The sequence below is a fragment of the Bos indicus x Bos taurus genome, chromosome 2, assembly GCF_003369695.1.
Source record: "Bos indicus x Bos taurus breed Angus x Brahman F1 hybrid chromosome 2, Bos_hybrid_MaternalHap_v2.0, whole genome shotgun sequence".
In the NCBI taxonomy this organism is placed as follows: Eukaryota; Metazoa; Chordata; class Mammalia; order Artiodactyla; family Bovidae; genus Bos; species Bos indicus x Bos taurus.
Genome location: NC_040077.1, coordinates 86,530,906 through 86,552,800, shown reverse-complemented (window position 1 = coordinate 86,552,800; position 21,895 = coordinate 86,530,906). Strand labels below are relative to the sequence as shown.

The window sequence follows — 21,895 nt, the reverse complement described above, 5'->3', positions numbered from 1 at the left end:
TTCATCACAGCACTGTTTATAATAGCCAGGACATGGAAGCAACCTAGATGTCCATCAGCAGATGAATGGATAAGAAAGCTGTGGTACATACAATGGAGTATTACTCAGCCATTAAAAAGAATACATTTGAATCAGTTCTAATGAGGTGGATGAAACTGGAGCCTATTATACAGAGTGAAGTAAGCCAGAAAAAAAAAAATACCAATACAGTATACTAATGCATATACATGGAATTTAGAAAGATGGTAACGACAACCCTGTATGCAAGATAGCAAAAGAGACACATGTATAGAACAGTCTTTTGGACTCTGTGGGACAGGGAGTGGGGGGATGATTTGGGAGAATGGCATTAAAACATGTATAATATCATATAAGAAACGAATCGCCAGTCCAGGTTTGATGCAGGATACAGGAAGCTTGGGGCTGGTGCACTGGGATGACACAGAGGGGTGGTATGGGGAGGGAAGTGGGAGGGGGTTTCAGGATGGGGAACACGTGTACACCTGTGGTGGATACATGTTGATGTATGGCAAAACCAATACAATATTGTAAAGTAAAAAATAATAATAATAATAATTTTTAAAAAGTGTTTTTAAAACCATGGTCTCTAGAACACACAATATTGTCATGCATAATTAAATGTAAAATAAATGCCATAAATTTTGTTAATAAAATATTTGTATGTTGAAGAAAAATTAAAAAAAAAGATTTTGTTCTTTATAGGTCCCCAATGCACAGCAGAGAGCTCAATACATAATAAGAGCTTACCAAATATTTGTGGGCTTAATTTTTAATAAGCATTTGTGATATGTATTATGATTCATTTAGCACATTCACATAAATACGTGTAGTATCTCTCTGTAGACCAGGCTCTGGTCTGGAACTACACTGCGTGAGTTCAGACTCCAGTGCCACCATTCACTAGCTGAGTGATCTTGGGTAATAGACATAAGTTTTCAATGCCTTGGTTTTCTCACTTGTAAAATGAGAATAATAACAGTATTGGGTTAGTGAAAGTATTACAATGTTAATTCATATAAACCTCATAAAACAGTGCCTGGCTCACGAGTGTTCTTTAAATGTCAGTAATTATTAATTTTGCTTGTAGCTGTTTTTCTCCACCACAATGTTAAGAATAAATCATTCCAACTGCCTAAATCATTTTTCCATTCATGTAACAAAATATGAAAAGTGATGTCTTTACATCAAAGTCCTAAAATTAATTTTCAGCACAGCAAATCGTAATCTCAAAAAGCTGACTTCCAAAATTTCTGCAAAAATAAACCTATTTATAGAGACTGTCCCTATAATAAAATAATCCTAAATGGCTCCAAATCGTCTGTAGTTTAAGGCTTTCCCAAATAACTTGTGTTGGATCCTTCTCCAGTAACATTTTGTTATTCCTTCCACAAACAAGAATAGCCATACTGACTTGAGTAGACGTATGAGTAAACCACACACACACACACACACACACACACACATACACACACACACACACCCCCCAGGTAATGGAATTAGGTCTTGCTGTCTTCTGCCTCCACCACAAAACTCATTGCCTTATTATGGACAGAAGTGCGTCAATCCATGTATGCATCTCCCCATCTCTTACAGTATGAATTAATTAGAGCAAGCTTTAATAAAAACTTTAAGTCACTGTTTTCAACCACTGATGAGAAGACCAATTAGAGAAATGAAGAGAAAAATAAAGACAAATGGGCACCTGAGTACTTCACTCACCTTCAATACTGTAATGTTCCAAGCAAAGCTCTCAGTTGCTTTGTTGAGTTTTCTCCCTTTCAAGCCTTCTTTTGCCCCCAGATTATGAAGCTCCTCATGGAACTCCATGCCTTTGAAAAGAGAACATAAGAGAATTCTGTGTATAAATTTCAGAAATTAAGGCATTTTATAGTGAAAATATTATCAGTAAAAATATAATTTCTCATTTCTGTCCTCTCATAATTTATAAATCCCCAAATTGAATTCTCTTCTCATTCTGTTCATCACCACCCAATGGCTATCCTTAAGGGAAAACTAAAAATAATCAATGCATTAGATTAAATTTTAAACAGCAAGAATACATAGACAAAGACATGAGAAGTTAAGAAGCAAATTTTTCCAACAGGTTGCATCCATCTTGCCTGTCTTCTGCTTGGTTTTTATATAAAATGGTGTAATGTGTGAATGGCTACCATATGTGAAGGATGCACATATCTTACTTTTTCTTATGAACCATCCATATGGCTTGACAGTAGGCCTGGAGCCTACAAACATAACAATGGTAATTACTAAATGTTGAGTAAAACTAAAAAGGTTTAAAAAAAAATAGCATTCCTGGAAACACCCAAATGTTTCAGATTTGGGAATGGCCCTTGTTATTTACAGCTAAACCATTCTCCTGAGCTTGAATACTATGAAAAACATCACCATCATCTGTTTCTCTAGCCTTTGTCTTAGCACCTCAAAATTGGGAATCACACTTTTTTCTGGTAAGCTCATTCCATCTTTGGAAAGCTATGATTGATATCAAGCCAGTCTTTCTCCCTGGAACTTCTACCCCTTGGTTCTAGCTAGACTCAGCAACAAGGTCTAATCTCTGTTCCACAGTGCAGCCCTTTAAATATTTGAAGATATTGGATTAAAGTCTACCAGAACTTTCCCTTCTCCAGATTAAACATTCTAACATGTTTCAGCTTATTATAATGTCTCTCTTTAAGGATGACATCCAGGAACACTGTACTTAAAATAGGATTGAAGTAGCCCACATGAGGTAGGGTTTTACCACCACTTCCTTGTTCTACCGACTAGGTTTGTATTAATGCAGCTAAACCACATTAACTTGCCTGGTGTTAACATCATAAGCACAATACATAGTAAAAGCATGGCTGCAGAGGCTAGATTTATCCCCTGGCCCTACCACTGACAAGCTCCGTGAGCATGAATGAATCCCTGAAACTCTCTGCCATTCAGTCTCAGCGGTGCAATGGCACTAACAAAGAGTATTGACCTCATGGAATTGGGTGAAGATTAAATAAGTCTACAAATACAAAGCTCTCAAAGTAATGCCTGGTACATAGGAACACAATGTAAGTATTTGGTATTGTTATTATCTTCATGCTTCCTTTCAACAGAAACATTTAAGCTTCCAGATCAGTAGTGAAGAGCACCATTTTCAAATTTTGGTCTAGGTTCAAAGGTCACCTCTGCCATATGTTGATATGGTATTTGGGATAATTCATTCAATCTCTCAGAATCTAAAATGCCTTATCTGTAGATTGGACATAATGATGATTACCTTGCAGAATTGTTATGAGGACTAAATAACATAGCATGCTGCTGCTGCTGCTGCTAAGTCGCTTCAGTCGTGTCCGATTCTGTGTGACCCCATGGACGGCAGCCCACCAGGCTCCCCAGTCCCTGTGATTCTCCAGGCAAGAACACTGGAGTGGGTTGCCATTTCCTTCTCCAATGTATGAAAGTGAAAGGTGAAAGTGAAGTCTCTCAGTCGTGTCTGACTCTTAGCGACCCCATGGACTGCAGCCCACCAGGCTCCTCCACCCATGGGATTTTCCAAGCAAGAGTATTGGAGTACTGGAGTGTTGCCTTCTCCAAAATAACATAGCATATGATGTATATGCATATGATATATATGTTTAGTATGTATTTACTAAATATATATATCATATGCATATACATCAAGCAATTGTCAGTGTCACCTTCCTTATTATAATCACTAGTGTGTGTATAGATTAGGGAGAACATGGATCCAAGAGAGAGGAAAAGTACAGGGGCATGGATAAAGGTGAAAATAAACAAACAATGAGATGTAAGAGACATGGGACCCATCACACCCTTGAAGAAAGAACAGACCTAAAAGAGGACTAGTAAATGGGGCAAAAGCCTAGAAGGTTAACAGGATTATGGTTCAAATTGTAAAACTAAAGTGGTTCTTAAGAGGCAATGTAAAACCACAGTTTCCATATCAGTAGTAAACAGATGTGATAGGTTCCCAAATCACAACAGTAAGTTCAGAAGCCCTCACCTCTCTAGATATCTTCAGATACCATCTCTATATACACACAGACAACCCACTTACTATCATCTAGATCTCTTCTGTACTAAACAAAGGCTTCAGTGCAACTCAAAGTATCATTAAACTATCACATAAAATCTTTTAATTTTAAGAGTAAAAAGTAAAGTCTGCAAGAAACATCATTATGCTTTCCAAGCAAAATAGGGGCAAGTGGGAAGATTACCTGCTTTTTGACACTGCACAATCTTTTCCTGGACCGTGTCTGCCATTTCTATGAGAAATCGGCTCTCTTGGATCATCTGTCACAAAACAAACATTAGAAGGTGGTTGTCAGGAATCCTTAAACTGGCACACTGTAAAGAGATATTCAAAAAGACCCACATGATACTGCCGGTAACGGGGCACCATGGAGTAACCATAGGAAATGAGAGAGGGAAGGATGATCTCTGCTCCAACCCCCATCCACTCTCACGTCATCTAGAGCCACTTACCTTATGGCTGCTCCAGTTATGTAACATGCCTGCACACCATGAGTGCCAAATCAACAACTGTTGAATACATGCATACACACTTTAAGTCCCAGGTCACATTCATGAACGCCTCCTCTTTTAATTCCCTCACCCCAAGTTACTGCAACATCAAGACTAACGGTACTGGAACAATAGTAATGAGAATTAGAACAAGTAATCACCAATTGATGAGCTTAAAAGACTACTGAATGTATCGGTGAAGTTGGAAACTTGGATCTGAGTGGCACAAAGATGGCAGAGGTCTGATCCTTCCTCGAGAAGGGCTACGGCTCCATTGGCAAGAATGAGCTGTGAGTCATAATCACCACTGATTCCACACAGCTTGTAGGCAACAACATTGAAATGGCGTCCCTGCCCTTCACATTTCGGCAGAAAGGAAAAAGACCAAGAGGTGATTAATATACTGAGTGAAGTAGGAGAAATAGGACAGCTGTTGGAGAGAAAGAGAAAGGAAAAATATGTATGTGAAGAAGGGGAAGACAGAAATAGGTACAGAAGTTGTGATCAGAAACACAAGGAATTGGGACTCTTCTAAAGAAATAGCCAAAGAAAGGCACCAATAAGCAAATGAACACTTCCTGAATGTCCAGCCACTCTTGTATTCCTAATCAGTTCAGTTGAATTCAGTTCAGTCACTCAGTCCTGTCTGACTCTTTGAGACCCTGTGAATGGCAGCATCCCAGGCTTCCCTGTTCATCACCAACTCCTGAAATTTGCTCAAATTCATGTCCATCAAGTCGATGATACCATCCATCTCATCCTCTGTTGTCCCCTTCTCCTCCTGCCTTCAATCTTTCCCAGCATCAGGGTCTTTTCCAATGAGTCAGTTCTTCACATCAGGTGGCCAAAGTATTGGAGTTTCAGCTTCAGCATCAGTCCTTCCAATGAATATCCAGGATTGATCTCCTTTAGGATTGACTGGTTTGATCTCCTTGCAGTCCAAGGGACTCTCAAAAGTCTTCTCCAACACCATAGTTCAAAAGCATCAATTCTTCGGTGCTCAGCTTTCTTTATAGTCTAACTCTCACATCCATACATGACCACTAGAAAAACCACAGCTTTGACTAGACGGACCTTTGTCAGCAAAGTAATGTCTCTGCTGTCTAGGTTGGTCATAGCTTTTCTTCCAAGGACTAAGTGTCTTTTAATTTCGTGGCTGCAGTCACCATCTGCAGTGATTTTGGAGCCCAAGAAAATAAAGTCTCTCACAGTTTCCACTGTTTCCCCATCTATTTGCCATGAAGTGATGGGACCAGAACCCATGATCTTAATTTTCTGAATGTTGAGTTTTAAGCCAGCTTTTTCACTCTCCTCTTTCACTTTCATCAAGAGGCTCTTCAGTTCCTCTTCATTTCTACTCCTAATAAATGTCCCTTTTAATCTAGCTATTCCATGATTTCTCTGTCTGGCTCAATGATCTAAAGAGAGCTCAAGGCAGAATGCAAAGTGGCCATAATAGGTCTTAAGACACATAATGAAATGTTGTTGAACAGATTGTAATTTTATACAATCACTTTCAAATATGAAGTGGTTTATTACTACAAATCTTCAAATGGAAAAGGATATTTGAATCACAAATGTTTAGTGCCTAACAACTCCACAAGAGTAAAATCATACCATTCATTCATTTAAAAAATATCTACTCAGCAGCTTTTATGTGTAAGCACTGTAGTAACTACAAGGGGTATGATACACTGAGGAGCAGAAACAGACACATTTCTATCTCCATGGGGCTCCATGGTCTAGTAGGGAAGTCTGCTCAAATGAATGAATGAAATATGATATGTAATTCATGCTAAGTCACTTCAGTCATGTCCAACTCTGTGCGACCCCATAGACGGCAGCCCACCAGGCTCCTCCGTCCCTGGGATTCTCCAGGCAAGAACACTGGAGTGGGTTGCCATTTCCTTCTCCAATGGATGAAAGTGAAAAGTGAAAGTGAAGTAGCTCATTCGTGTCCGACTCTTTGTGACCCCGTGGACTGCAGCCTACCAGGCTCCTCCGTCCATTGGATTTTCCAGGCAAGAGTACTGGAGTGGGGTGCCATTGCCTTCTCCGATGTAATTCAATCAAACTTCAATTACTTATATTGCTGCATAAGATAATAGTTTGAAATGACTTGGGCTTCCCTGGTGGCTCAGAGGGTAAAGTGTCTGCCTATAATGCAGGAGACCCAGGTTTGATCCCTGGGTCGGGAAGATCCCCTGGAGAAGGGAATAGCAACCCACTCCAGTACTCTTGCCTGGAAAATCCCATGGACTGAGAAGCCTGGTAAGCTACAGTCCATGGGGTCACAAAGAGTCGGACATGAATGAGCTACTTCACTTTCACTTTTCACTTGAGGTGACTTATTTGGAGGGCTAAATTGACTATTAAAACCATAAACTAGACACTCAAGAAGGTCTAAGCTGCGTCAAACTTTTTAACTGCATTAACTCTTTTAACTGCCAAGAGGAAGTGGAATGCTTCTGAACAACAATTTATCAAATGGCTAAGAGTAGCCTAGTTTATAGCAGGTTACAAGTGAGTGAAACTCACCATCAAAGAAAAATTTAATATGAAGGCAATTTGATTTAGTCTTTTCTAAGCTTAGCATCTACACATGCAACATCAACTGAATTTTTAGGATTTTTCAAAGTTATCAGATGTTCCAATTAGTTAAATAGCATCCAAAATGTTTTCATGAAATTCAAGCAAGGGAAACATTCATAAAGAGAAAAGTACATTCAGTGACTTTACCGTGAGCAAGACCTAATATACTCTACATTTTTAGAATCATTTTAAGGCTAAAAGAATCTTAACTATCAGGACCATCCCCTTAATTTTGTGAAAAAAGGAAACTAAGACTTACAATAATTAAGATTCTCATCTTAAAAAATAGAACTAATTAATGATTAAACTGGAATTAAAATTTCAGACTCCCTCTGATTTGTCTGGCCTTCACACATGCCATGTTTTGAACCTGAAATGTAGCTTTCCAAAGTTATCAGATTCAGCCCATCAGTAAAAACATGAGGCCATGCCCATAACTGAACTACTGCAACCATGTTCAAATGTTTCCTTTTAAAGAAACACTTCAAAAGGGACAAGATTGGTAATTTCCTTTGACAAAATCTTGACTGACATTCATTTCTCTTGGTTTTGCTCTCAGTGGAAAATATATTCTCTGACTAAACGAAAAAGAAACTCTTTATTGGTATGTGGCCAGTTTTCTTCACAGTACTGTACTGCAAGTAACTATCTCCTCAGTGTTGAGTACAAAAAGATTATACTTCCTACCTCCAAAGATGCCACAGCCTCTTTGTGACAACCTGAGAAGGAAGTGCCCTCTTTGCCAAGGCTAACTCTTCCAACCCCGACTTCCAATCTCACCTTTCCCTGCTTCTTTCAGGAATTCATTCCTAATGAATCATTTTTTCATCTACAATTTCTGCTCCTTCCCTGGCTTTTCCCTTTTCCATACAGTATCTCCTATCTTAAAGTAAGCAAGTAAAATCAATAACAAAATACTCAATTGGCCTTTGAGTGTTTGTCCTCGTCAACCTTTCCTTAAAAAACTATCCCAATGCTTTGACTCTTGACTGCAAAGATTCCATTGAGACCCCCAAAGTGTGGTCTCATCACAGAGTACCCCTTGGCCTATCCCCAGATCTCATTCTTGTCAGTTCAACAGTTGACACCACTTTATTACCCTACAGGATTCCCTTGTAGCTCAGTCGGTAATGAATCTGTCTGCAGTGCAGGAGACCTGGGTTTGATCCCTGGGTTGGGGATCCATTTATGTATCTATCCATTTACATCACCTTTTCCTTATCTTACTTGTGATACTGATTTCTTCTGCATATTAATTACCCACACATGTAGACAATATGCATTTTATTTATTATTGATCACTTCAAACTTATGATTGTATTTTTTGAAATATAATCTCTTTTGGTCTCTAGTCTTTTTCCTAGGTTCTCCATTTTTCTATAATCTTACATGTTCTTAATTCTCTTTTAAATTGAGTACTGAAAAATAAAGTTTTTAGTAGGATTATACCTATAGAAAATGTAATACTCAAGTATCAGAAAATAAATCTTAAAACTATATTACTTGTTTGAGGCAAAATAAATTCAGGACCAAAACATACAATAAACCCTATGATTCAAGTTCTCTTCAAAATCTCCCAAGTAAATATTTGTTAATCCCATAGTATAAGAAATTTGTTTTTCCCACATGGGAAATACATGGGGAAACAATGGAAACAGTGTCAGACTTTATTTTGGGGGGCTCCAAAATCACTGCAGATGGTGATTGCAGCCATGAAATTAAAAGACGCTTACTCCTTGGAAGGAAAGTTATGACCAACCTAGATAGCATATTCAAAAGCAGAGACATTACTTTGCCAACAAAGGTCTGTCTAGTCAAGGCTATGGTTTTTCCAGTGGTCATGTATGGATGTGAGAGTTGGACTATAAAGAAAGCTGAGCACTGAAGAATTGATGCTTTTGAATTGTGGTGTTGGAGAAGACTCTTGAGAGTCCCTTGAACTGCAAAGAGATCCAACCAGTCCATCCTAAAGGAGATCAGTCCTGGGTATTCATTGGAAGGACTGATGCTGAAGCTGAAACTCCAATACTTTGGCCACCTCATGCGAAGAGTTGACTCACTGGAAAAGACCCTGATGCTGGGAGGGATTGGTCGCAGAGTAGAAGGGGATGACAGAGGATGAGATGGCTGGATGGCATCACTGACTCGATGGACATGAGTTTGGGTAAACTCCGGGAGTTGGTGATAGACAGGGAGGCCTGGCATGCTGCAGTTCATGGGGTCGCAAAGTCGGACATGACTGGGCGACTGAACTGAACTGAACTGAACTGAATAGTAGTAGTTGTAGTTGCTCAGTCGTATCCGACTCTTTGCGACCCCACAGACCCCGCCAGTCTCCTCTGTCCATGGGATTTTCCGGGCAAGAATACTGGAGTGGATTGCCATTCCCTTCTCTAGAGGATCTTCCTGATCCAGGAATCGAAACGTGGTCTCCTGCATTGCAGGAGAACTCTTAACCCTTTGAGCTACAGGGAAGACCTGAATAGATCACTTCATAAAGAGATAGTCAAGTGTGATTTAACCTTCAACATAGAAGAGTATCCCTGAGGATAATTTGAAAGACTCTAGTCATAAAAGTCAGAACTTTTACTCTAAAACACCTTGTTATTAATATTCTCAGAACTTAAAATCATTGTTTATACAAACTTCTTTATAAAAGCATTTTGATCCTCTTTTCTAAGATAACAGCTTCCATTGGATTTATAAAAATTATTTTATTCTGTTTTCTGCAGTCAACTTTCAGTTATTAGCAGTTGTAGAGAAAACAAATAAAACTAGATAACTGAAATGTACCAACAAAGCCAAACCATACTTAAATCAACAATTTCAAACCTTTCCCCCCAGCTTAGATAAGTAATTTATGTAAGTTGTTAGAAAGGAAAAATGGTTGACTTGAGTTTCATCTCCTTCCTATGTCTCTACAGATCCTGATGGAAATGAAATACAAAGCCAAGGAGTGAAGGTGAGATGCATGTCCTCAGATAATCCCCCAGCAGGGCAGTAGGTAGACTTAGACAGCCAAAGCTGGGTTGAACTCAGATAGAATCTGGCAGCAGCCTGATTTACATATCTGATGTCTCAGCCTCAGCTCCCAGTTGCCTTTGCTGTTGGAGTGATACAAAGAGCTTTTCTTTGGTTCTGTTACATGAATATCTCCAAAAAGGTCTTAATTCCTTGCCATGGCTTTCAATCTAAAAGAACAGAGGACTTACCCAGATAAAGGTTGGTGTCACTTTAAGCATTACATGTGACCTGAACAGGGGTGTGTAAAGTTGTCAGTTAAGATCAAAATCATTTATTTAAAACAAAAACTTTACTGAAGGGGACAGTAACGCTTTTACTCAAAGATGGATTAAATTGTCTAATCTGTGTGAAAAAAACTGTCTTCCCAGCTCAGTAGGGATTTGACTAATTGCCTAGAATCATTGCAGAGTCATTAAATGTAACTATTTAATGGTACTGGAAAGATGAGATTTCATCAAAATATTACTCATAACCGTCCATAGATTACAATTTTATCCTGAATTACATCTACATTCTTAGAACCACAGAAGTTTATATCTAGAAGTAACCTTAATGACCATCTATCACGGACAACCCCATTTCACAGATAAAAAAATTCAGTCCCAAACTAACTTGCCTTAAGCCATACTGCTAGTTGGTAAAAAACTGTACACTAGAACTCTAGCATTTCTGAGGTGTAGACCTTATAAACTGTTCTGCAATGCTAATATTATATTAGAGTGTAGAATTTCTACTGCAAAGGCAAGTTGGTGATTAGCATTTTATAAATTAGAATTCACCAAGCAAAGGAACATGAAAATACCTTTTTTCTACGACTGCTTCCCCCTTTAAGTCAAGCAGCACACATGAACCGATATAGATATTCTTCCTATGAAATCTAGGAAGAAATATACTTACTTGTGTCCATTGTTTTTTCAGGAAGGAGTTATCAAATTTGAAAAGGCAATCGCTTAAGAATATGTGAATCTATAAAAAGCCAATCTGTTCTCTAGACCTTCTAAGAAGACCAAAATAATCTATCTCTTATCCTCTTTCTAATCAAAACACTGGGCTTTAGTTTTTAGTTCAATAGTGGCTCATCTATTCAGATTGTTTAAAATAAGACTTGAATTTTATTAAAGTTGGTACACTTTAATATCTGATTGTTGTTACACATACATTTGCTAACTAGAATTAATATAATTTTCTTTAATTTTTAATTTACTTAAACATTTTAAATCAGATGGATAAAAAGCACTCTTGATAGATGGGCATCTTTTGGTTTTAAGCAAATTCAATATTATAAGACTGCTAATTTTCAGTGATATAGGAACACATTTAACATTTACCAGCTTACTGGAAGTCTACTGCCTTTGGTGTATGTGATGAAGTTAGTATTCTCTGTCCTGGAGCCAGCTCTGAATGATGTTTCCTAGTCTGAATTACAATGGAACAGGAAAGGGGAACTCACACAGAGCAGGTCAAAGGACCTCTGTCTCCACATTCATGGTAGCAACAGAATCTATCAATACCACATGAGCAGCTTTCTGCATAAATGGATAATTTTACCTTTTCTTTTCTCTAGTTGTTCTGATTCTAAGATATAATTGTCAGCTATACCTTGAGTAATCATTAGAAATGTTTGTTTTTATCTCACTATGATTAAAATTTACTTCATTCATACTATTTTCTAGTGACTAAACCATTCTACAGGAGATCAGTCCTGGGTGTTCAGTGGAAGGTCTGATGCTAAAGGTGAAACTCCAATTCTTCGGCCACCTTATGCGAAAAGTTGACTCATTGGAAAAGACTCTGATGCTGGGAGGGATTGGGGGCAAGAGGAGAAGGGGACGACAGAGGATGAGATGGCTGGAAGGCATCACCGACTCGATGGACGTGAGTTTGCGTGAATTCCGGGAGTTGGTGATGGACAGGGAGGCCATGAATGGCATGCTGCAATTCATGGGGTGGCAAAGAGTCGGACCTGATTGAGAGACTGAACTGAACTGAACTGAAACTTCATGAACCTTCTCCAGAATTTTTCAGACCAATTTGACAATCTTACACTCTCTTAAATTACAACTGTTGCAAGAACTTGAGTATTCAGGAATGCAAAGCAAATCCCAAGGATTCACGCACAATATTTCACAAAGAAGCTCCCCAAAATACTTGCTTATTGATACATCTCTGATACCCTGTGTTCTTGGGACCCTTGTACCAAGTGAAAATGCTGCTAACCCTCATATGCTGACAATTCCCGCAATATATATAGAAAATGTATAGAAAACATTGCCACACCCAAGAGTAAGCAGTTTCAACACACTGACTACACATTTTGTTTTTAAATAACCAGCTCTGGTTAAATACATGCCAATGGTTTTTTTTTTTCCTGGGTTTCATTACTACACAACCCAACATGCTTTTTAAAATGCAAACTAATATAAAGTTCTATACAAACTTCACAACAAGAGAGAGCAATGGATGGAGAATACTTTTGACTTAATTTCAATTTAAATTGATTTCAATAACTAAAACTAAAGCTGCATCGGAGGGCTGTTGACATACTTACAACTTTTTCCCATTCTTCAGCTCAACGTATACTGATGATACTGAGAGCAGAAAATGTATTCAATTGAATCCATTGTTTGGCTTCAGTGTGATACCAGCCCGTACATTGATTCTACCCCAAGAGTGATAAAAGATAGTGATTGGCTCTCTTTGCTAGATTCCTAGCTATGTTAACACAATCAACTGCTCTCCAAATCACACGACTATGAAAAAGATTAAATAATTCTTGACTTTTGTTCTCGATTGTTTTGATTTTATGTTCACAAAATTTGTTGCTGTATTCATAGCAAAGTTTCAACTTTTATGTTAATGTTATTGAGCACAGAAGTCACCTTTGGAGAATACTTTGGTTGCATTTTTTACACTTGTAATTCCCTGCAACTCTTCCACCTCTGATTTCTATATTTAAAACACTACTCAGAAGTGTTCAGATTAATTTAAAACATTTAAAAAAAAAATATGTTAGGCAATACTTCTTGACTATGCATGGAAAATTAGACAGGTAAGAACAATAGAAAAGTAAAAATTCAGGTAACTAAAGAAAACAATTTACAAAGGTTAGATAGTATTTTTCTATCAAAACCATTTGCAAATTATTTTCTGCTGAGCACGGGGTGAGACAGGGTAAAAGTCATAGAGGGGATATATTACAAGTCAGTATAAAAAACCCACCATAAGCACTCAAAATCCTTAGACCCCGTCCATCTCGGGACATAAAATATCATCTGCTTCACTGCCGGGACACTGTGTTTCTGCTCCTCCCCCTTTTCAGGTGTAAATCTTGCCTTCTTATCAGTATTTCCCATTCCTCAAGGACAGAAATTTTGCTTCATACCATTTCTTTCCCCCAGCAACTTGCATAGTAACATGTGTGCAGTTTTTTTGTTAAATTAACAAGTCAAAAGACTAAACACATAGACAAAATGATACATCGAAAGAAGTGTTGTTACAACTGGCAAATATACACACTTATCTCATTTTACTTATATTTCTCTTGACTCAAAGAGCTGTCATGCTTCATACTATGGCTATTTGTTCTGAAAACTATGTCTCTATTTATTCACCTCTATTTTGCACACAATCTACTAAAGTTCTTTAAAGTTTACATGTGTTGAATGTCATGAATAAAATCAATAAATGAACTTTTTCTTAAAGTCAGTTTTGCAAGAGATTAGGACAAAGGGCTGGCCTTAGAATGATGCAGAAGGAATTAAGGCTAGGAAGTCATTTGAGGTAGACTACAACAGAAAAACAAAGGATGGAAAATGAAAAATACCTGGCAAACCAAATAGCTTGACTGAAGGAGAGGCTTCAAACAGAAGGAAATGGGGGATTAGGGTGGCAAAACAGGCAGCACAGGTGGATGAAAGCTTCTCAAGCCTATCGGAAATAGAATTTGAGGATGATTATTCCCATTGCTCTTCCAACAACACAAGAGAAAACTCTACACATGGATTTCACCAGATGGCCAACACTGAAATCAGATTGATTATATTCTTTGCAGGCAAAGATGGAGAAGCTCTATACAGTCAGCAAAAACAAGACTGGGAGCTGACTGTGGTTCAGATCATGAGCTCCTTATTGCCAAATTCAGACTTAAATTGAAGAAAGTGGGAAAACCACTAGACCATTCACATATGATCTATGTCATATCCCTTATGACTATACAGTGGAAGTGAGAAATAGATTTAAGGAACTAGATCTGATAGAGTGCCTGATGAACTATGGAATGAGGTTTGTGACATTGTACAGGAGACAGAGATCAAGACCATCCCCAAGAAAAAGTTATACAAAAAAGCAAAATGGCTGCCTGAGGAGGCCTTACAAATAGCTGTGAAAAGAAGAGAAGCGAAAAGCAAAGAAGAAAAGGAAAGATATACCCACTTGAATGCAGAGTTCCAAAGAATAACAAGGAGCAATAAGAAAGTCTTCCTCAGTGATCAATGCAAAGAAATAGAGGAAAACAATAGAATGGGAAAGCCTAGGGATCTCTTCAAGAAAATTAGAGATACCAAGGGAACATTTCATACAAAGATGGGCTCAATAAAGGTCAGAAATGGTATGGACCTAACAGAAGCAGAAGATATTAAGAAAAGGTGGCAAGAATACGTAGAAGAACTGTATAAAAAAGATCTTCATGATGCAGATAATCACAATGGTGTGATCACTCACACTCACCTAGAGCCAGACATCCTGGAATGTGAAGTCAAGTGGGCCTTAGGAAGCATCACTATGAACAAAGGTAGTGGAGGTGATGGATTTCGAGCAGACCTATTACAAATCCTAAAAGATGATGCTGTGAAAGTGCTGCACTCAATATGTCAGCAAATTTGGAAAACTCAGCAGTGGCCACAGGACTGGAAAAGGTCAGTTTTCAGTCCAATCCCAAAGAAAGGCAATGCCAAAGAATGCTCAAACTACCTCACAATTGCACTCATCTCACACACTAGTAAAGTAATGCTCAAAATTCTCCAAGCCAGGCTTCAGCAATATGTGAACCGTGAACTTCCAGATGTTCAAGCTGGTTTTAGAAAAGGTAGAGGAACCAGAGACCAAATTGCCAACATCCGCTGGATCATGGAAAAAGCAAGAGAGTTCCAGAAAAACATCTATTTCTGCTTTATTGACTATGCCAAAGCCTTGGACTATGTGGATCCAATCTCCCATAGATCAGTACAATAAAGGGACAAGTCGATTAGAAATGACATTCTGATTTTAAATGAAGGCTCTGGGAGTTTCTGAAAACTTGTCATGATGATATAGAGCCACAAAAATGGCAATGCAGCAAGGAGTCTGATACCACAAGTCGCCTCCGTGTGTCATTAGCCTGGGAAGGAGACATCAGTTCCACCTTCAGTGTTTAGGGCCTCTTCTACTTGCTTGAGTTATTGATTAATAATGTTGCCAGTTTGCTTTAGTGCTTTTCAGAGGCTGTCACTTCTCACCTCTGGCTGTGACATGTGTTTGATATCAGGAAAGTCACCTCTACTTTTGTTGCCCTAAATATCAGCCAGGAATTTACATAGCTACATGCCTATTCACAGCACTGAGGGAGATTGTAGACAGAGCTGCTCTTAAGTAAAATTGCAATTGTTTGAGCAATCTCACCCCTACCTTACGCAGACTTGGGGAACACTCTGTCATTAGGATCTCTTCCTTTCTCCAGGTGAAAAACTGCCTGTAGGACAGGATATGTTAAATTCATCCAAAGGTACAAATTACTGATAACTCGATGTGTTACTACTTACTTGCATTTTAAGAGATTAAAGTCTTAACCTTTAATCAAAGAATTGGCTATAATTTTGAAATTGTAAGTACCAGTGAGCAGGTAGAAAACATATGTCTTAAATAAGATATGAAATGGGGTTGGGGTGTCTTCTGAAATTGTGCCATGCAAATAAACCCACTCTATTATGGATATATTTGGCTTTTGATTCCTTGATACCAATACATATGCTATAATATAATTTTAATAGCAATATAAGATGACTTTTAAGGCTGAATTTCTAAAACCCTCAAGAGGAAATATTTCCAAATATTAAATTAATCAAAGTTCAGTAAGGAATAAGACCACCTCAGGTCATTAGGGAAAAGCCAAATTTAGGGGGAAAAATTGTGCAGATGAGCTCAAGGTCAATGTTTTTGAGAGTATTTGACTTTACTTCCTGATGATAAGTAGTAGAGTTTGATGCATTTGGGTTGACTTTCAATAAATGTAGGGTACCCGGCTGCCTGATTTGTTTCTTTTGATACTGAAATAAGCCAAACATTTATATCTGTTCAGAAATGATTTCAGGTTGTTTTTCTATTCTAAATATAATCTGTATTTTTTTAGTGGTTACAGCATTTCTTCTTAGATGGCATCTATACAGCTGGGCTTCCCAGGTAGCACTAGTGGTAAAGAATCCACCTGCCAATACAGGAGACTCAGGTTCAATCCCTGGGTCAGGAAGATCCCCTGGAGGAGGAAATGGCAACCCACTCCAGTATTCTTGCTTGGAGAATCCCACAGACAGAAGAGCCTGGTGGGCTACAGTCCATGAGGTTGCAAAGAGACAGACATGACTGACTGAGTACATACAGTTTATTACCACTTTTGAGACATTTCTAAGCAACTTAAGTCCAAGTTGAACACACAAGCTGTTCATTTTGGAATACCTGCCCCCTGAGGCTATGGTTTTTCCTGTGGTCATGTATGGTGAGAGTTGGACTGTGAAGAAGGCTGAGCGCTAAAGAATTGATGCTCTTGAACTGTGGTGTTGGAGAAGACTCTTGAGAGTCCCTTGGAGTGCAAGGAGATCCAACCAGTCCATTCTGAAGGAGATCAGCCCTGGGATTTCTTTGGAGGGAATGATGCTAAAGCTGAAACTCCAGTACTTTGGCCACCTCATGGGAAGAGTTGACTCATTGGAAAAGACTCTGATGCTGGGAGGGATTGGGGGCAGGAGGAGAAGGGGACGACAGAGGATGAGATGGCTGGAAGGCATCACTGACTGGATGGACGTGAGTCTGAGTGAACTCCAGGAGTTGGTGATGGACAGGGAGGCCTGGCGTGCTGCAATTCATGGGGTTGCAAAGAGTCGGACACGACTGAACGACTGAGCTGAACTGAACCGAACCACCACCACTACTAGGCAATAAACTCTAGATTTGTCTTTTGTGTTAGTCATCCAAATAAGTTTTTATTAATAGTCTGTGTGGGGCTTTTTAGGCTTTATTTTTAGAAGTTTTAGGCTTGCATCAAAGTTGAGCAAAAAGTACAGAGAATTCCCATGAACTCTCTCACTCCACCTCACCCCGTTTTCCCCACTTAACATCTTGCATTAGTGTGGTACATTTATTACAATTGATGTGCCAATATTGACACTTTATTATCAACTAAAGTTCATAGTTCACATTAGGATTAACTCTTTGTGTTTTACATTCTATGGGTTTTGACTAATGTATAATGGTGCAATCCACTATTATATTATTATGTGGAATAGTTAAACTGCCCTACAAAAGCCCTGTGATTTTCCTGTTCATCCCTCATTCACCCTATCCTGTCCCCGGCCCTTGAAGCTACTGATCTTTTTCCTGTCTTCATAGTTTTGCCTTAGAATGTGTGTGTGTGTGTGTGTGTATCTGTGTGTGTGTGTGTGTGTGTGTGTGTGCTCAGAGTGTCTGACTGTTTTCAATCCCATGGACTGTAGCCTACCAGGATACTATGGAATTTTACAGGCAAGCATATTGGAGTGGGTTGCCATGTCCTTCTCCAGGGGATCTTCCTGACCCAGGAATCAAACCTGTATCTCCTACCTTGCAAGTGGATTCTTTACCACTGGGCCACCTGCAAAGCCCTTTGCCTTAGTCTATAGGTTTCCAACTATATGTGTAAGGCAGGGAACAATTTGGCTAGGGTAGTATCATAGAGATAAAACACAGGGGATTTAAAGGTTTTCCATAAAACACATTCAGGGATAGTATGGGAACTACATTATTTCACCAACTATATAGATGAATTCATTTTCATTTTATCCAACTGACATTAATTGATAACATAGTATGTGTCAGCAACAATAAGCAAGGCAGACAGTCTCTGGCCTCCTGGAATATATAATCAAATCGAAGTAAAAGGAAAAGGACAAAAGTCAGGCATTTTTCAATGCTGCTGAATAAGATAATGGAAATCAAATAGGGTTATGTGATAGAGTGACAGCTGGAGACAGCGGTTAGGGAAGCGGGAGACCTGGGTTTGATCCCTGGGTTAGGATGATCCCCTGGAGAAGGGAAAGGCTACCCACTCCAGTGTTCCCATCTGGAGAATTCCAAGGACTGTATAGTCCATGGGGTCGCAAAGAGTTGGACATGACTGAACAACTTTCACTTTCGCTTTTCTCTGAGGATATGACACTTGAGCTAAGAATTAAGAGATAAGCAACCGAAGAGAAGAACATTCCAGGCAGAGAGAACTGCAAGTAAAATGGCCTGGATATAGAAGCAAGCTGAGTCTGACTGAAGAAAGCAAGCCCACAGGGCTGAGTGAAGTGCACAGAAGGGAGTGTATGGAGGTGAGGCTGGGAGCAGCAAGTGAGATGGGAAGGCAAGGCCAGGTCATAAATAGCCCTGTAAGCCACAGAGAGGAGTTTTAGTTCTGTTTTCATAGGAAGCCCCTGGAGGCAAGAAAGTGATATGATCTATGTTTTCAAATGATCACTGGATCTGCAGAGTATCTTAAAAGACATTTATCTTAAAATAAATACTAACATGAATAAACAAGAGCACTAAAGATGTCAACCTATACAACGCAAATCCTAAAGTAAAAATGGTTTTTGACATCATCATGGCATGTGTCTGGCCCATATCTACAGCACCTCCTTAAAGAAATAACCAATTGAGACATCAGCAGTATTTTTGGTCATGTCCACAATTGGCCAAGTTTAACACTTGGTAAGGTCAGATGGTAAAGAATCTGCCTTCAATGGAGAAGACCCAGGTTCAATCCCTGAGTCAGAAAGATCCTCTGAAGAAGGGAATGGCTATCCACTTCTTGCCTGGAGAGTTCAATGGACAGAGGAGCCTGGCAGGCTACAATCCATAGGGTCACAAAGAGTCGGATACGACTGAGCGACTAACACTTACATGTTATGGACAGCCTATGCTAGCTATAGGGATATTTACTCTCAACTCCCTACCAAAATGAAAAATCTTTTCCAAAGGGAACTATAAATGAACATATCATTAGAAGTAGTTCTGCTTTCCATGGGAATTCTCTGGTGGTTCCAGTGATTAGGACACGACACTTTCACTGCTCAGGGCTGGGGTTCAATCCTCAGTCAGGGAACTAAGAACCCACAAGCTGCATAGCACAGCCAAAAAATAAAATTAAATTAAAAAGTATTTCTGCTTTCCACTAAAGTCTTTTATTTTAAACTTTGGAAAACCATGGTGTACCTGCAATTAGAAATTACATTTTAAAAATATGAATGCGATTTGGCCAGCAGGTGTGGTTCCAATACCATGGGACACTTGGGGATATGAAATGAAAACTGGCTAACCACAGTCCAGGTGCTTTCCTGCTTATTGCAGGCCCAGCTCCAGGGAACCAGGCTCCCCTCTCAGTGAGTGATTTTTCTTTCTTAGCTTACAAAGGGGATTGGAACAATAAGTGCTTCCACTGTCTGTCTCTATGGCAGTAGGTACCCTAATGTCACCTCTTAGATGGCAACTATAGCTATTCACTGAATAGCTTTCAGTCCCTACTATTATGATAAAAAAATTTATTTCGTGAAAAACGAGATTTAGGTAACAAGCAAACTTCTTCAACCATGAAGTACAATTTGTAAGAGGTATGATCGTTCATAAGCAGAATATACTCTGTGGGCTTTTCTTTTTCAAGTGTAGGGTATTTATTCCCAATATCACTCTTCTAGTTGTTTTTGAATGATAAAATAGTATCATTTTCTTAACACCTATTTTTATTCAATTATGAAAATTAGTCAGGTTCATTGTTCAGAGTTTGGTAAATACAGAAAAAAACACAGAAAAGCATGTGCAAGAAAATAAAACTCACTTTCCTTATTTAAAAATAATCACTATTTTTTTGTATCTTTTTTTTAAATTTTATTTTATTTTTAAACTTTACATAATTGTATTGGTTTTGCTAAATATATTAATACCCTGCTAACATTTTAGATGCATATACATACAAATACAATTTAAATGCTATAGTGTATATTTTTTTTGCAACCAGACTCTCTCACAAAACATACTATGAGGAGTTCTTCACATCATCAAATATTCTTCTAACACAATTTTAATGGTTTTAAGGAAGTCCATAATACGGCTTACTATATTTTAGTTAACTTATCCCTCTGAAGTGAAGTGAAAGTCATTCAATCACGTCCGACTCTTTGCGACCCCATGGACTATATGGTCCATGGAATTCTCCAGGCCAGAATATTGGAGTGGGTAGCCTCTTCCTTCTCCAGGGGATCTTCCCAACCCAGGGATTGAACCCAGGTCTCCCTCATTGCAGGCAGATTCTTTATCAGCTGAGCCGCAAGGGAAGCCCCACTTATCCCTCTATGTTGACATTATTAACCACAGATGTTTATGTACACATCTATTGGTTTAGAGTAAATCCCTGGATATGAAATATATGGATCAAATAGGATAATCATTTTAAATTATATTGCCAAATCCCCTCCAAATTTACCAATTTATTTTCCCACTAGAGGTAGATGGATGACAGTATTCATGTACTTAAGAGGTACTATTTTAAAAAGAAAAAAGTTGCCAATTTGATGGAGAGGGGAAGTATCTCATTACATTTCTTTAATATCTTAAATTTAAAACTTGTTTTAAGGTTAAACATGTTTTGGGGGCTTCCCAGGTGGCACTAGTAGTAATGAATCTGCCTGCCAATGCAGGAGACATAAGAGCTTCAGTTCGATCCCTGGTAGGGGAGATCCCCTGGAGGAGGGCATGGCAACTCACTCCAATATTCTTGCCTGGAATATTCTTGCCTATTCTCCCCATAGACAGAGGAGCCTGATGGGCTACAGTCCATAAGGTCGCAGAGTCGGACACAACTTAGCACACAGCATAGCATGTTTTTAAATTTTCATTATTTTTGAGGGAGAGGAGATACATAAATTGCCTGTTCACCTCTGAAGCAAAGACTACTTGTTGTCCCCTAACATCCATTCTCTATTTTTTAGTAACAGAAGGAATGATTTTTAGTTGAGCACATAGCCCTTTAAAATAGAAATATTTCTGGGCTTCCCTGGTGGCTCACTGGTAAAAAAAAAATCTCCTGCCAATTCAGGAGACATCAGGTTCAATCCCTGATTCAAGAAGATCCCACATGCTGCAGAGCAATTGAGCCCAGGCACCACACCTATTGAACCTATGCTCTAGAGCCGAGGAGCCACAACTACTAAGCCCAAGTGCCGCAACTACTGAAGCCCATGCACCCTTGTTGCTATGCAACAAGAAAAGCCATCACAATGAGTAGCCTACACAGTGCAACTAGAGAGTAGCCCCTGCACGCTGGAACTAGAGAAAAGCACACCCTGCAATGAAGACCCGGTCTAGTCATAAATAAGGTAATTAAATAATTTTTTTAAAAATTAAAAAATACACAAAATAAAGTTATTTCCCATTCTTCTTTGCAGGTATATGTGTC

At 38.8% G+C, this 21,895-nt stretch overlaps 1 protein-coding gene across 2 annotated transcripts in view; it reads right to left on the bottom strand.

Moving 5' to 3' along the window:
• Positions 1-21,895, bottom strand: part of PLCL1 (phospholipase C like 1 (inactive)) — a 369,241-nt gene that overhangs the window by 47,167 nt on the left and 300,179 nt on the right. For both annotated transcript variants that reach the window (XM_027563768.1, XM_027563777.1), the window contains exons 4-5: positions 4,257-4,332; positions 1,741-1,850 (exon numbers count right to left, since the gene is read on the bottom strand). In XM_027563768.1, coding sequence (XP_027419569.1) covers positions 1,741-1,850; positions 4,257-4,332 — 186 coding nt within the window. The remainder of the gene's footprint in view (positions 1-1,740; positions 1,851-4,256; positions 4,333-21,895) is intronic.